Source organism: Tamandua tetradactyla, chromosome 1 (assembly GCF_023851605.1).
Source record: "Tamandua tetradactyla isolate mTamTet1 chromosome 1, mTamTet1.pri, whole genome shotgun sequence".
Classification (NCBI taxonomy): domain Eukaryota; kingdom Metazoa; phylum Chordata; class Mammalia; order Pilosa; family Myrmecophagidae; genus Tamandua; species Tamandua tetradactyla.
In genome coordinates this window covers 15,717,121-15,735,091 of record NC_135327.1, presented here as the reverse complement: position 1 = coordinate 15,735,091, position 17,971 = coordinate 15,717,121, and the positions used below count along the sequence as shown (strand labels likewise).

Genomic DNA, 17,971 nt, shown 5'->3' with positions numbered 1-17,971 from the left:
AATCAGAATAGTAATACTGGAAGCTGGAAGTCAACAAAACAAAGTTTACATAATTCTGAAGCAAAAGGATTTTCAAACTAGGTTCTATACTCAGCCAAAATAATACCTAAGCTTAAAAGATGATGATAGTGGGACCTGCAGACAGAAAACGCCACACACAGGGCAGGATAGGAAAACTGCAGAGTCCAGAGACTTCAGAGGAAAGCCTTTCAACCTGCTGGGTCACCCTCAGAGAAAACTGAGGCAGGTGACTCTTTTCTCCTGACAGAAGGCCAGTTTGGTCTGGGAAAACCTAGCTGGGGTCTATAATACCTAAGTAGATGCTCCTAAGGGGGGGAAAAGGTACCATACAGGCAGGACAAGAAACAAGAAAAAAAGAATTGAAAAATTTGATGTGTTAAACAAGAGAAAAGCAATCAGCAGCAAGAGAAAAGCAATCCATTACATACAAGGGAAGCCCAATAAGACTATGCATAGATTTCTCAGCAGAAACCACGGAGGTGAGAAGACAGTCGGATGAAATATGTAAGTTACTAAAAGAGAAAACTGCCAACCAAGAATTCTATACCCAGCAAAACTGTCCTTCAAAAATGAGGGGGGAATTAAAACATTTTCAGACAAAAAAATCACTGACATAATTTGTGACCAAGAGACTGGCTCGTCAAGAAATACTAAAGGGAGCACTAGAGACAGACAGGAAAAGACAGGAGAGAGAGGTGTGAGAAGAGTGTAGAACTGAAGACTATCAGTAAAGGTAAAAAGAAGAAAAATAAGATATGACATATAAAATCCAAAAGACAAAATGGTAGAAGAAAGTACTACTGTACAGTAATAACACTAAATGTTAATAGATTAAACTCCCTGATCAAAAGACACAGACTGGAAGAATGGATTAAAAAACAGGACCCATTTATAAGTTGTCTACAGGAAACACACCTTAGACCCACGGATAAACATAGGTTGAAAGTGAAAGGTTGGGAAAAGATATTTCTTGCAAATTACAATCAGAAAAGAGCAGGAGTAGTTATACTAATATCCAACAAATTAGACTTCAAATGTAAAACAAATAAAAGAGACAAAGAAGGACACTATGTATTAATAAAAGGAACAATTCAACAAGAAGACATAACAATCATAAATATTTATGCACCATGCCAGAATGTTCCAAAATACATGAGGCAAATGTTGAAAACACTGAAAAGAGAAACAGACAATCTACCATAATAGTAGGAGACTTCAATTCTCCACTCAAATCAATGGACAAAACATCTAAATAGAGGATCAATAATGAAACAGAATCTGAATAATACAATAAATGAGCTAGACTTAACAGACATTTATAGAGTATTACATACCACAATAGCAGGATACACCTTTTTCTCAAGTGCTTATGGATCATTCTCAAGGATAGATCATATGCTGGGTCACAAAGCATGTCTCAATATATTTAAAAAGATTGAAATCATACAAAACACTTTCTCAGATCATAAAGGAATGAAGAAGGAAATCAATAATAGGCAGAGGGCCAGTAAATTCACAAATATATGGAGGTTCAACAACATACTCTTAAACAACCAGTAGGTCAAGGAAGAAATTACAAGAGAAATCAATAAATATCTCGAGGCAAATGAAAATGAAAACACAATATACCAAAATTTATGTGATGCAGCAAAGGAAGTGCTCAGAGAGAAATTTATTGCCCTAAATGCGTATATCAAAAAAGAAGAGCAAAAATCGAGGAATTAACAATCCACTTAGAAGAATTAGAGAAACAACAGCAAACTCACCCCAAAGCAAGCAAAAGAAAAAAATAATGAAGATTAGAGCAGAAATAAATGAAATTGGGAACATGAAAAGAATCGAGAAAATCAACAAAGCCAGAAGTTGGTTCTATGAGAAAATCAATAAGATTGATGGACCCTTAGCAAGATTAACAAAAAGAAGAAGAGAGAGGATGCAAATAAATAAAATCAGAAATAGAAGGAGACATTACCACTGACCCTGTAGAAATAAAGGAAATAATGAGAGGATAATATGAACAACTTTATGCTAATAAACTAGACAATGCAGATGAAACGGACAACTTCCTAGAAAGGCATGAACAACCAATATTGACTCAAGAAGAAAAAGACAACCTCAACAAACCAATCACAAGTAAAGAAATTGAATCTGTCATTAAGAAGCTCCACAAAAAGAAAAGTTCAGGACCAGATGGCTTAATATGTGAATTCTACCAAACATTCAAGAAAGAGTTAGTATCAACCCTGCTCAAACTCTTCAAAAAAACTGAAGAGGAGGGAAAGTTACCTAACTCATTCTATGAAGCCAATATCACCCTCAAACCAAAGCCAGACAAAGATACTACAAGTAAAGAAAACTACAGACCAATATCCGTAATGAATATACATACAAAATTTTTGCAAAGCGAATCCAGCAGTACATTAAAAGAATTATGCACCATGACCATGTAGGATTCATCCATCCAAGGATGGTTCAACATAAAATCAATTAATGTAATACACCATATCAACAAATCAAAGCAGAAAAACCATATGTTCATCTTGATTGATGCAGAAAAGGCATTTGACAAAATTCAACATCCTCCTTTCACAGTGAAAACACTTCGAAGGATAGGAATAGAAGGGAAATTCCTCAACACAGTAAAGGGAATATATGAAAAATCCACACCTACATCATCCTCAATGGGGAAAAACTGAAAACTTTATCTCTAATATCAGGAGCAAGATAAGTGTGTCCACTATCACCACTGTTATTCAATATTGTGTTGGAAGTTCTAGCCAGAGCAATTAGATAAGAGAAATCAATATAAGGCATCAAAATTGGAAAGGAAGAAGTAAAACTCTGTTTGCAGATGATATACTATATGTCAAAAATCCTTAAAAATCCACAGCAAAACTACTAGAGCTAATAAATGAGTACAGCAAAATGGAAGGCTACAAGATCAAACTTAAAATTCTGTAGTGTTTCTACACACTAGTAATGAACAATCTGAGGGGGAAATCAAGAAAAAATTTCCATTTACAATTGCAACCAAAAGAATAAAATATTTAGGAATAAATTTAACTAAAGAGAAAAAAGACCTATACAAAGAAAACTACAGGAAATTGTCAAAAGAAATCACAGATGACCTAAATGGATGGAAGGGCATACCATGTTCATGGATTGGAAGATTAACTATAGTCAATTCTACTTAAACTGATTTACAGATTCAATGCAATACCAGTTAAAATCCCAAAAACTTACTTTTCAGAAATAGAAAAACTAATAACCAAATTTATCTGGAAGGGCAAGGTGCCCCAAATAGCTAAAAATATCCTGAGAAAGAAAAATGAAGTCAGAGGTCTCATGCTAAGGCATATTACAAAGTTACAGTGGTCAAAACAGCATGATACTGGCATAAAGATAGATATACTGACCATAGAATTGAATACAGTATTCACGTATAGACTGCTCATCTATGGACAATTGATCTTTGATAAGGCAGTCAAGCCAACTCACCTGGGACAGAACAGTCTCTGCAATAAATGGTGCCTAGAGAACAGGATTTCCACATGCAAAAGAATGAAAGAGGATCCACATCTCACACCTTATACAAAAATTAACTCAAAATGGATCAAAGACCTAAACATTAGATCTAAGACCATAAAACTGTTAAAAGAAAAAGTAGGGAGATATCTTATAAATCTTATAATAGGAGGTGGTTTCCAAGACCTTACTACCAAAGCATGAGCACTGAAGAAATAAATAAATAAATGGAACTCCTCAAAATTAAACACTTTTGTGCATCAAAGACCATCATCAAGAAAGTAAAAAGATAGCTCACACAATGGGAGACAATATCTGGAAATGATATATGAGATAAAGGTTTAGTATCCAGAATATATAAAGAGACTGTTCAACTCAAGAACAAAAAGACAGCAACCCAATTACAAAATGGGCAAAAGACTTGAACAGACACTCTCAGAAGAGGAAGTACAAATGGCCAAAAGGCACATGAAAAGATGCTCAACTTCCCTGGCTATTAGGGAAAGGCAAATCAAAACCACAATGAGATATCATCTCACACCCACCAAAATGGTCACTGTCAATAAAACTGAAAACGACAAGTGCTGGAGAGGATGTGGAGAAAGAGGCACACTTATCCACTGTTGGTGGGAATGTTAAATGGCAGAACTGCCGTGGAAGGCAGTTTGGCGGTTCCTCAGGAAGTTAAGTATAGAATTGCCATATGACCAGGTAATACCATTGCTAGGTACCTACTCAGAGGACATGAGGGCAAGGACACAAATGGATATTCTCGTACCAATGCTTATAGTAGCATTATGTAAAATTGTGAAGAGATGGAAACAGCCAAAATGTCCATAGACAGATGAGTGGCTAAATAAGCTGTGGTATATACATACGATGGAATATTATGGAGCTGTAAGACAGAATAAAGTTATGAAGTATGTAACAACATGGATGGACTTTAAGGACTTATGCTGAGTGAGATTATCCAGAAACAAAAGGACAAACACTGTAGGGTCTCATTGATATGAACTAACATTAGTGAATGAATTTGGAGAATTTCAGTTGGTAACAGAGACCATCAGGAGATAGAAACAGTGTAGATATTGGGTTATTGGAGCAGAAGGGATACAGATTGCACAACAGGACTAATTGTAAAGATTCAGAACTGCATAGCACAATACTACCTAACTGCAATACAATAATGTTAGAACGCTGAATGAAGCTGAATGTGAGAATGATAGAGGGAAGAGGCTTGGGGGCACAAAATAAATCTGAAGGAAACATAGATGATAAAGACTGAGATGGTATAATCTAGGAATGCCTAGACTGTATAATGATAGCAACTAAATGTACAAATTTAAACATTTTTTTGCATGAGGAAGAACAAAGGAATGTCAATACTGCAGGGTATTGAAAACAGATGGTAATTAATATCTCAAAACACATTAACTGATGTGTGAGACTAAAGCAAAAAATATTTATTCGGTACAAAATTTATATTTTGACCAATATATTTCCTAATATACCTTATGTAGACAGCTTAATTGAACACCATAATATATGGAATCTTTAGTAGGACATGTGATTTTGAAGGTTTGTCCAGAGTGATGTTCCGATAAATCCCAGAGTGATTTAAACAATGAATAAAACACTATTTGCAAAGTCCCCTTGGGGGAATGGTGAGAAAGGGGGAAAACTGAACTTCCCCAAGTGGAGAATTCTTGATATTCTCCCAAGCAGTGGGGACAACCAAAGCAATAGGCTGAGCCACCAATCTTGGGGTTTGTTCATAAGAAACTTAACCCTGAAAGGGATAGTCTAAGCCTACTTAAAATCAGGCCTAAGAGTCACCCCTAAGAGAATCTTTTCTATTGCTCAAATGTGGCCTCTGTCTCTCTGCCAACAGAACAAGCAAATTTACTGCCCTCCCCCTCTCTATGTGGAACATAACTCCCAGGGGTGTGGACCTTCCTGGTAATGTGGGACAGAAATCCTAGAATGAGCTGGGACTCAGCATCAGGGGACTGAGAAAACCTTCTTGACCAAAAGGGGGAAGAGTGAAATGAGACAAAATAAAGTGTTAATGGCTGAGAGATTCCAAACAGAGTCGACAGGTTATCCTGGAGGTTATTTTATGCATTAAATAGATATCACCTGTTTAGTTAAGGTATAATGGAGAGGCTAGAGGGAATTGCCTGAAAATGTAGAGCTGTGCTCGAGTAACCATGTTTCTTGAAGATGGCTGTATAATAATGCAGGTTTTACAATGTGACTGTGTGGTTATGAAAACCTTGTGTCTGATGCTCCTTTTATCTACCTTATTGACAGACGAGTAGAATATATGGATTAAAAATAAATAAATAATAGGGGGAATAAATGTTAAAATGTATTTAGTAGATTGAAATGCTAGTGATCAATGAAAGGGAGGAGTAAGGGATATGGTATGCATGAATTTTTTTCTGTTTTATTTTTATTTCTTTTTCTGAATTGATGAAATGTTCTAAGAAGTGATCATGATGATGAATATACAACTATGTGATGATATTGTGCGTTACTGATTATATAACAAGAATGGAATAACCGTATGGTAAGAATGTGTTTGTATGTGGCTATGTTTCATAAATAAATAAAGATAATACTTTTAGACATCTCTTACTGAAAGATATACTATGCTAAAATGAAGGGTTAATCAAGACAAAAATGTGGGAACTAGGAAATAGGGGATCCAATAGAAAAGGGAAAAAGACTATGTTAGGAAAACGATGAAGGGAGATCAGCAAAATCTGTGCAACAGGCAAAGATAGTATCCAGTAACAACAGGAGCAAGTGAGAATACTATGGGAGAGACTTCTTCAATAAGATGAAAATGATGGACTATCTAATGTGTTTGAATGTACTGACCAGGAGATTTATATAACCAGGGGAGAGTTTGGCAGCTGAACTATTGAAAATAGAGGAAGCAACTAATATAACCCAAAAAACCCAAAAAAACAAAAACCCAGGACATTTATTAAAGTTAAGAGAATACAAAATGTTGTACAGAAAATAAAAAGTAGTCATGGCTCAGCTCTTAATAACATGACGACAGATGTGATAGTGTAAACTCTGGGAAATGATCCAACCCAAGTTATAACTAGATTGGCAGGATAGGTGGTGCAAAATATAAATGTGTCATGGGGCCAGGGTGTGCTTGAGTAATACAGAGATAAATTGCCTTCCATAAAGGAAAGTTAACAAATAATACCTACACTGAGAAATCAAAAGTGGCAATATAAGCATATTAAAAGATGAGGTAAAAAGAATTGAATGCATATGTCCAAAAGGATATGTATAAGAATGTTCATAGCAACTTTATTCATAAAGGTCAAAAAAAAGAAAAGAAACAACCCAAATATTTTCAGAGGAGTGGATAAATAATTTGTGGTATATTAATACAATGAACTATTACATAGCAATAAAAAAGAATGACGTACTAATACATCAAATGATATGGATGACTCTCAAAGACAGTAGGATGAAAAAAAGAAGCCAGATCCAGAAAAGTACATATTATGATACCACTTATATGAAGTTCAATAAAGGCAAATCTAATCTATAAAGGTAATAGAATAGTGAATGCCTTCTTTGGGGATTGGAGGAGGTTAGTGAATAAAAAAGGGAATGTGGAAACCTTCTGAGGTGATGGAAATACTCTATATCTAGATTTGGGTGGCTATAAGAGTATATACATACATAAAAAGTCAGTGAGATATACTTACGAGTTGTACACTTACTTCATTATTTGTATATCTCAATTAAAGTGAGAGCAATATAGAGGCAAAACCCAGAAGAATCAGCTTATGAGATAAAAGCGGCTATCTCTAAGAAGGAGAAAAGAAGGTGGGTGGCAGATTCTTTGTATTGAGCCCTGTAGGACTTCTGTACTCTTTCAAATATATGTGAACTTAAGACTTCGACAGAAATATAATCTAAATAAAAGAAAATAATGACTATGGATTTTGAAGTAAGCGTGACCTGATTTCAAACATCAGCTCCACTACTTACTATCCAGATAAGGGTGATAACTTATCTCTGCCTCTCTGGTCCTCAGTTTCCTCATCTGAAAATAATGCTAATTGTACCATGTAAAAAATAACCTAGACTGTCCACATCTAAAGTACTTATCACAGTGTCCAGTTTATATTCAGTACTCAGTAAATGCTAGTTTTTCTCCTCACCTACCATTTTCATTTAAAAATATTTGAAATTATCCCTATAGACTGCAGTTGAGTGTACATAATCCCTATTTATGTTTCCATATCTCCATACCAGACATCTCACAGCTCTCTGACCTCACTACTCATTTATTCCATCATGCTTCATAGGTCATTCAACTTACTTTTAGTAAAAGAGGACTGGAGGCCCCCCCCCCTTGCCACCACCAGTTGAGTCCCCTCTCTACCTGACAATTATCCATGTGATAATTATCACTTCCTCTTTGTGAACTTCAGTTTTCTCACCAGCAAAACAAGGCAATTGAGCAAGATAATCTCTAAGGCTCCTTAATAACTAACATTTCATGGTTTCTTTTTTTCTCTGAAATTTCTGTGAAACCTTTCTTATACCTTATTATGGCTCTAAAGATGTTTGGTAAGGCATATGATGTTGGCAAACATTAACAGATGGCATGTTCCTTACAGGGCACTGGTGGGGAAAAGATGTTGCTTTCTCTCATCTTTCCAAATGTCATGTGGCACCAAGATAATATCTCTTCCATGGATTGGCCTTTGCTAGGCCACATGCACCTGACGTGATACTTGAGGTATCATCTTCTATGATCAGTTAAATTCTGAGGTATCCCCTGATTTCCAGAGGCTAAATATTACAAGTTAATAACACAACTCTCCTGGATGGACTGGACACTTACCTGCCCAAAATGATGAGCCAAAATAATGTCCACAACATTGGTTGTCAGTCCCGAGAGCTAAAAGATAAAAAAAACCTGTGTCAATGGAGTAAGCATACATAAGATTAAGATTAGTGCATTTTGGTGTATATATGTTAACCCTCAAAAAACAAAAAAATCCAACTCAGGTTCATACATGTTTCAAAGAAACATGAGAACAAGAAACAAGTTGAAAACAACCAACCAAAAATCTCCCTTCTAGACTAACAAAATATAGATTATTGTGAAAAAGGTAGCTGAAGCAAACACTAGCCATTCCTTCTTCAAAAAAACTGAGACCAAGACAGAACTCACAGCTATTTTTTTCTTTTTTAATTTATTTTTTTATCAAACCAAAACAACATACAAACATGAACATAACATACAAACATTCCGTGCATGATGTACAATCAATGGCTCAAAATATCACTGGTAGTATATTCATCACCATGGTCATTTTTTAGAACATTTGCATCACTCCAGAAAAAGAGATAAAAAGAAAAAAGAAAAAAAACCATACATACTGTACCCTTTACCCCTCCCTCTCACTGACCACTAGTATTCCCATCTACTCGATATATTTTAACTTTTTCCCCCTATATTTTTCTTATACCCCTTACCACTCCCTTTCATTGTTCACTAGTATTTCAATCTACTCAATTTATTTTAACGTTTATTCCCTATTATTTATTTATTTTTAATACACATTTTTTACTCATCTGTCAATATCGTAGATAAAAGGAGCATCAGACACAAGATTTTCACCCTCACATACTCACACTGCGAAAGCTGTATCATTATACATTCGTCTTCAAGAAACATGGCTACTGGAACACAGCTTTACAGTTTCAGGCACTTCCCTCTAGCCTCTCTAATACATCTTAAACTAAAAAGGGGATATCTATAAAATGCGTAAGAATAACCTCCAGGATAACCTCTTGGCTGTTTGAAATCTTTTAGCCACTGACACTTTATTTTGTCTCATTTCTCTCTTCCCCCTTTCAGTCAAGGTTTTCTCAATACCTTGATGCTGAGTCCCAGTTCATTCTAGGATTTCTGTCCCACATTTTCAGGGAGGTTTACACCCCTGGGAGTCACGTCCCACATAGACAGGGGGAGGGCGGGGAGTCTGCTTGTCGTGTTGGCTGAGAGAGAGATAAGCCACATACGAACAACAAAAGAGGTTCTCTGGGGGTGACTCTTAGACCTAATTTTAGTAGCTTAGTCTATCCTTTGTGGGGATAAATTTCATACGAACAAACCCCAAGATTGAGGGTTTGGCCTACTGATTAACTCACAGCTACCTGCTACTTTATCATGGCTTGTATTTTAACATTGGAGTAACATTTGAGAGGAATGGACTTAAAAGCACACCCTGACCCCCCCAAGCTATCCAAGAGACAAAACAATATCTTTTTCTTTCCTCTAGTTTTTGCTAACTTCATTTCAGGGTGTGGAAGGATATAGTTATGTTATGTTAACAGAATGTTCTTGTGTTTTGAATCTCTTTTCTCCTAATTTTTCCCATTTGAAAATGATGCATATCACAGTCTAATAAATTCAGCACTCTGTATAAATCCAAAGACTTATCATCTATGTTCAGAAAAGTTTCCAGCTCAAATTGGAGTTGACTCCCCTTAAGTTTTCTTTGGTTTCATGCTCAATTCCTACTGCTGACTTAGACCAGAGGTGATGTGCTGAGTTAGGGGTGCAAGTAGGATGAGGGATACATGGACATGGGCAGAGCACGATCACATAGTGCAGAAAGATTTAAGGACAAAAGAAGTCCAAAAATCTTCATTCGGATTATCAATGACTCATAGGGTACAAAATAAGAATAATTAGAAAAATAACCAATTTCACTTTATGCCTGAATACTCATAAGGAATTTCTGAAATTTTATAAGAATTTTATAAGGTTGTTACTTTATGCTTTAATACTCATAAGACCTTTCTGGAATTTTTTACTAATTTTATAAGGTTGTTACAGGTAAATTTTTTTTTTAATTTTTAAATTAATTTTTAAATTTTTAAAAAATATATAACTACAAACAAACACAAACATTCTTAACATATCATTCCATTCTACATATATAATCAGTAATTCACAATACCACATAGTTGCATATCATCATCATGATCATTTCTTAGAACATTCATATCAATTCAGAAAAAGAAATAAAAAAGACAACAGAAAAAAATTCATACATACCATTCCCTTTACCCTTCCCTTTCTTGATCACTAGCATTTCAATCTAAAATTAACATTTGTTCCCATTATTTATTTTTATTCCATATGTTTTACTCGTCTCTTGATAAGACAGATAAAAGGAGCATCAGACAAAAGGTTTTCACAATCACACAGTCACATTGTGAAAGTTATATCATTATACAATCATCTTCAAGAAACATGGCTACTGGAACACAGCTCTACATTTTCAGGCACTTCCCTCCAGCCTCTACATTACATCTTTACTAACAAGGTGATACCTAATTAATGCATAAGAATAACCTCCAGGATAACCTCTTGACTCTGTTTAGGATCTCTCAGCCATTGACACTTTATTTTGTCTCATTTTGCTCTTCCCCCTTTTGGTCGAGAAGGTTTTCTCAATCCCTTGATGCTGAGTCCCAGCTCATTCTAGGTTTTCTGTCCCATGTTGCCAGGAAGGTCCACACCCCTGGGAGTCATGTCCCTTGCAGAGAGTGGGAGGGTGGTGAGTTTGCTTGTTGTGTTGGCTGGAGAGAGAGGCCACATCTGAGCAACAAAAGAGGCTCTCCTGGGTGTGACTCATAGGCCCAATTTTAAGTAGGCTTGACCCATCCTGTGTGGGGTTAAGTTTCATATGAACAAACCCCAAGATTGGGGGCTCAGCCTATTGCTTTGGTTGTCCTCACTACTTGTGAGAATATAAAGAATTCTCCACTTGAGGAAGCTGAATTTCCCCCCTTTCTCACCATTCCCCCAAAGGGACTTTGCAAATATTTTTTTTATTCACTGTTCAAATCACTCTGGGATTTATGGGGCATCACTCTGGACAAACCTACAAAATCTTATGCCCTACTCAAGGTTCCAGGTATTTATGGTATTCAATTAAGCTGTTCACATAAGTTATATTAGGAACTGCACTAGTCAAAATATAAATTTTGTTACAGGTAAATTTTAATGTACCCACATATGGAAAGGAATTAGAACAAATCTGAAATAAGTCAGGCTGTTAGAAAGAATTTCCACAGCATATGACAATAGCATTGTGAGTATATTTCATCTAAAGGTAGAGTATGCATCATTTCTCCAAAAGTTATACATGAAAATGGATAGTTACACTCTTTAGAATCTGGTTTGCTGGTAGAATCCAGTTTGCTAGGTAGAATATTTTTATATTTAAAAATAATTATAAAGGTAATACAGTTTGCAATGGAGAATCAGGAAAATATAGAAGATGAAAAAGAATATAAAAATTACTCATAATGCTATCAGTTAAAATAACACATTTTCCCTTTTCCCTAATGTTTTTAACAAAATTAGGACATTATCATGTATATAGCTGTAAGTCTGCTTATTACTTAACATTATGAGAACCTCTCATTTCCTAAAAAACCAAATAGTTTTCAATGGTTGCATAGTATTAAGGTCTATGGTTGTATCACAGTTTTTTGTACCTATCCCTAGATCATTGGCACTTATGCAATTTCTAACTTTTTGTCTCATAAACAATGTTTATTTGTGACTTATCAGCTGTACAGCCTTAGGTGAAGACTCGAATTCTCTGTGGGATAATGGTACCACATCACTGGATTGTTCTGAGAATGAAAAGTTAAAGTAGATATAAAAAAATTTAAGAACAGTGTCTGCCACAATTTTTTAAAAACATTATTATCTTTGTATTTAAATCTTTGTAAGTATTAATCACTAATTATTTCCTCAGATAAGTTCCTAGATATGAAATTATTGGATCTTGTGATATGAATTATCAATAAAGAGTTTAGATACATCTGACAAACTAGGTGGCAGCATTTGTGAATATCGTTAATGAATTAGAATGAACAGTTATGGCAACTTAAATGTGTTTTAAAATTTGTTTAAAAATAGGATTATTATATTAGGCATCTTTTAGTAGGCAGTGAAGGGTTAGGCTATTTTTCTCTCTGGAAAACTTTATAACATTACTTATTTAATCTAAAGCCCCATCAGTAATAATGACTGCTTTTCAGCAAAGAAAATGTTTCAGAACTGCTTTTTTTTTTCCAATCAAAAAAACTGTGAATTGTATTTAGTCTAGGTGAGATCGAGGCAAATGAGATAAAATATGATGCTTTTTTCCTTATTGCCTCTGGTTTGATATTGTTGGTTTTTTTGTTTGTTTAATATTTGCAAAGTCATTAACATTCTCCTTAGTTTCCTAACTCCTTGAACAAATTTAGAAGTCAAATTCCTTCATTTTCCAGACAGCAAACACCAAAAAATCCATGTCTTTGGGAACAACAGCACAGATAGGCTTTTTGGGTTTACTGAACGGAGTAATTCATTCATTCATTAAGAGAGAGAAAATGCAAATCAGAGACTAGGAGAGATTTTTGTGATATCCATATCCAGCAAAGAACTCAATGCAGAATATATAAAGAAATCTTACAAATTGATAAGAATAAGACTAGTAACCTGATTGAAAAAAAAACAACTAAGTAATAACAACAACAACAAACAGGCAAAAGACTTTCACAAGCACTTAACAGAGGATATTCAAATGTCAGTTAAGTTTTAGAAAAGGTGCTCAAGGACAACATTAAAATATTTAAAAAAAGTACAATAAAATTTTTTTTTTTAAAATAAATATATTTTGATGATGGGTATCACATAACACAAACTAATATTACAAATAAAACTGTTCATCATTTACGAAACTTAAAAGGACTGACAATATCAAATATCAGTAAGAATACGGAGAATGAATTTTGCTGGTAGTTGTGTGAATTGATCAAACATTATGGAAAACAGTTTGGCAGTACTGATTAAAGCAAAACATAAAACAACTATATAATCCAGCAATTCCTAGGTATAGACCTAAGAGAAAATGAATGTATGTCTACTGGAAGACATTTAAAAGAATGTTCAAGGGTGCACAGGTGGTTCAGTGGTAGAATGCTCACCTTTCATATGGGAGACCCAGGTTTAATTACAGGACCATGCACCCCCATCCCTCAAAAAAAGAATGGTCATAGCAGCTTCATTCATAATAACCAAACAGAAACAATTCATTTTTGGTATTCATACATTAAACTACTAAACAGCAACTGAAAAGAGCTGCTGCTACACACAACATGGATTGAGTCTCACAGATAAAATGAAGAAACCAGATACAAAAGTATACTTACTCTTGATTCCAATTATATGAAGTTTAAAATAGATAAACCAATCTACAGTGATAAAGTCAGAAAAATACTTATTTCTGATAAGGAAGGGAAGTACCAATTAGGAAAAGGCACAATGGAACCCTCTAGGTGGCTGGAAACAGTCTATATATTGATTGGGTAATGATCACATATGTAAACATTTACTTAGCTGTAAACGTAAAACTTTTTGCCCTTGACTATATAAAAGTAAACAAAAACTCAGAAAAAAAAAGGTATTTTGAGAAGGGGCCAAGAGATGATGAGCTGATGGACACCACTTGGTGCTTACTTTGGAAGCTGCCCAGTCAATCCAGCCTTTAGCACAGGGGTCAATGTTAATAAGCACAAGGCCTTCCACAAATTCTGGATGATTGAGCTGAAAGAGAGATAAAGACAACTGCATAAAAGTTCTATCTCAAGGGTTCTTCTAAAAAAAAATAGTAGCTCGGTTAATCATGTGTTACTATGGCTTAATGCTTCAGATTTTTAAGCAAGACTACAGAGAGGTCCTACGGAGGATATCTGGGAAAATAACTTTTTAAATCTGACTTAGCAATTTGGAAACCAGTTTTTTAATTTGCTATCAAATGATCCTGGCTTGCAAGGATCCATGAGGGAGACAAATTTTTATTTCTATGTGGAGGAAGGCATCTGGTGATTCTGCAGTTGTTTAGCCTATGACATATCTTTCCTGATGGGGAAGTTCCTTTGAACTACTTCACATAAACTCAATAGCAGTTTTATTGAAGTTTTCTTCTGAAATCATCTAACTAGGGGATACCACTCCCAGAAGACTCTCATCATCCAGAAGGCTTTTTTTGGTTTTTAAGTTTCTTATTTAAAAATCAATAGGAAGAGAGGTAAACTCCAAAACTCTCTAGCTTATGTTCAAATTTGTTTCTCTGATTATAGTGATTATGCTCACTGTACAAAATGTGATAAACACAGAAATTGTAAATAGTTGAAAATAAAATCTCCTATCATGTTCCCATAGACATCAAAATCCCTGTTAATATTTTGCTGTATTTCCTTCCAGTCCTTTCCTATGCTCAAATTTTATGTGAATCTTTATTCTAACTTTCTCTTGCTAATGTGTATGCAAATCACATTACAAACTCTTCTTAATTTTAATAGCTGCACAAAATTCTATCATAAGAGTCCTCTAAGCCTTTTTATTGATAATGTACTACCCTCATTTATAGCTTTTCAAGGAAATTTAAGAACAAAGCAGGGCTGTATGCAAAGGTATTATCTAGAGCTAATAAAATGTATAGAAAAACCAGGTGGGCCACGGTGGCTCAGCAGGCAAGAACGCTCGCCTGCCATGACAGAGGACCCGGGTTCAATTCCCAGCGCCTGCCCATGAAAAAAAAAAAGTATAGAAAAACTGACATAAGACATGGAACAACATCTGGTCATTTAACAAAGCAGTAATAACTGTGACCCAGGCAGTGCCCCAAAGGCTATCAAGATTAATCTTCCATGTACTTACAGCAAATCTGGTGAGAACATAAGCTCCAGCTCCAACTCCAATTCCAATAATGCCTTTCACACTGTAATTGGGACATTCCAACATTGGTAGAATTAACTTCTTTCAGAGGCAATATGCCATGAAGCAAAAAACACGACACTTGATTCAAACTGTGATGTTGCCACTAACCACACGTGAGAATTTAGACAAGTTTTTTTTTTTAACTTTCTGAACCTCAGATTCTTAACTATAAAACAAGGATGCCGCTATCTACTTTTTTTTATTAATTAAAAAAATTAACAAAAATATTAACATATTCCATTCTACATATATAATCAGTAATTCTTAATATCATCACATAGTTGCATATTCATCATTTCTTAGAACGTTTGCATCGATTTAGAAAAAGAAATAAAACAATAACAGAAAAAAAAAGATTATACATACCATACCCCTCACCCCTGTTTATCTTTGGGTCTAAGATGTGTTTCCTGTAGACAGCATATAGAAGGATCCTATTTATTTTTATTTTTTTATTTTTAATATAATTTTTAATATAAGTATTGATGGTTTTAAACCTAGCATATAAATACTTCAAAAATAATTACATGCTTATGGTAGTGTTTAATAAAATTGACATAGTAAGTCAAATATGTTTATTCTCGTTATGGCTCTTAATATCCCCAAATAGCTGAAATTTAAAATTTTTCGTGTATATCGCAATTAGGATAAATTAAAAATGTTCAAATATGAAAAAGAAGATAATTTTATAATTCTGCCTATCAAAAAATGTGATATTGTGAAATTTTAATTTTTTTTAAATTTCTTAAATTTTTATTTAATTTTATTTTTTTAATTTTTTTTCGTTAATCAAAAAAAAAGAAAAGAAATTAACACAACATTTAGAAATCATTCCATTCTACACGTGCACTCAGTAATTCTTGTATCATCACATAGATGTATGATCATCATTTCTTAGTACATTTGCATCGATTTAGGAAAAGAACTAGCAAAACAGCAGAAAAAGATATAGAGTGTTAATATAGAAAAGAGAATTAAAATAATAATACTAATAAAAAATATATATATATATAAAAAAGGAAAAAGAAAAAAAACAAAAACAAAAGATACAAACAAACAAACAAAAAACCATATTTCAGGTGCAGCTTCATTCAGTGTTCCAACATAGTTACATTACACTTAGGTATTATTGTGCTGTCCATTTTTGAGTTTTTCTATCTAGTCCTGTTGCACAGTCTGTATTCCTTCAGCTCCAATTACCCATTATCTTACCCTGTTTCTAACTCCTGCTGGTCTCTGTTACCAATGATATATTCCAAGCTGATTCTCGAATGTCGGTTCACATCGGTGGGACCATACAGTATTTGTCCTTTAGTTTTTGGCTAGACTCACTCAGCATAATGTTCTCTAGGTCCATCCATGTTATTACATGCTTCATAAGTTTAGTCTGTCTTAAAGCTGCATAATATTCCATCGTAGGTATACGCCACAGTTTGTTTAGCCACTCGTCTGGTGATGGACATTTTGGCTGTTTCCATCTCTTTGCAATTGTAGATACTGCTGCTATAAACACTGGTGTGCAAATGTCCGTCTGTGTCTTTGCCCTTAAGTCCTTTGAGTAGATACCTAGCAGTGGTATTGCTGGGTCGTAATCGATTCTGCCATTCTATGTCTTTTGATTGGGAAATTCAGTCCATTAACTTTTAGTGTTATTACTGTTTGGATAATATTTTCCTCTACCATTTTGGCTTTTGTATTATATATATCATATCTGATTTTCCTTCTTTCTACACTTTACTCCATACCTCTCTCTTCTGTCTTTTCGTATCTGACTCTAGTGCTCCCTTTAGTATTTCTTGCAGAGCTGGTCTCTTGGTCACAAATTCTCTCAGTGACTTTTTGTCTATAAATGTTTTAATTTCTCCTTCATTTTTGAAGGACAATTTTGCTGGATATAGAAGTCTTGGTTGGCAGTTTTTCTCTTTTAGTAATTTAAATATATCATCCCACTGTCTTCTAGCTTCCATGGTTTCTGCTCAGAAATCTACACATAGTCTTATTGGGTTTCCCTTGTATGTGACAGATTGTTTTTCTCTTGCTGCTTTCAAGATCCTCTCTTTCTCTTTGACCTCTGACATTCTAACTAGTAAGTGTCTTGGAGAACGCCTATTTGGGTCTATTCTCTTTGGGGTGCGCTGCACTTCTTGGATCTGTAAATTTAGGTCTTTCATAAAAGTTGGGAAATTTTCAGTGATAATTTCTTCCATTAGTTTTTCTCCTCCTTTTCCCTTCTCTTCTTCTTCTGGGACACCCACAACACGTATATTTGTGCGCTTCATATTGTCGTTCAGTTCCCTGATCCCCTGCTCAAGTTTTTCCATTCTTTTCCCTATAGTTTCTGTTTCTTTTTGGAATTCAGATGTTCCATCCTCCAGTTCACTAATTGTAGCTTCTGTCTCTTTAGATCTACCATTGTAGGTATCCATTGTTTTTTCCATTTTTTCTTCTTTGTCCTTCACTCCCATAAGTTCTGTGATTTGTTTTTTCAGATTTTCTATTTCTTCTTTTTGTTCAGCCCATGTCTTCTTCATGTCCTCCCTCAATTTATTGATTTGGTTTTTTTTTTTTTTTTTT

The 17,971-nt window shown here is 34.6% G+C and overlaps 1 protein-coding gene across 5 annotated transcripts in view; it reads right to left on the bottom strand.

Moving 5' to 3' along the window:
• Window positions 1-17,971, bottom strand: part of NDRG3 (NDRG family member 3) — a 166,785-nt gene that overhangs the window by 31,099 nt on the left and 117,715 nt on the right. For all 5 annotated transcript variants that reach the window (XM_077169479.1, XM_077169516.1, XM_077169507.1 and 2 more), the window contains 3 exons: window positions 15,338-15,398; window positions 14,135-14,221; window positions 8,438-8,494 (listed from right to left, as the gene is read on the bottom strand). In XM_077169479.1, the coding sequence (XP_077025594.1) occupies window positions 8,438-8,494; window positions 14,135-14,221; window positions 15,338-15,398 (205 nt within the window). The remainder of the gene's footprint in view (window positions 1-8,437; window positions 8,495-14,134; window positions 14,222-15,337; window positions 15,399-17,971) is intronic.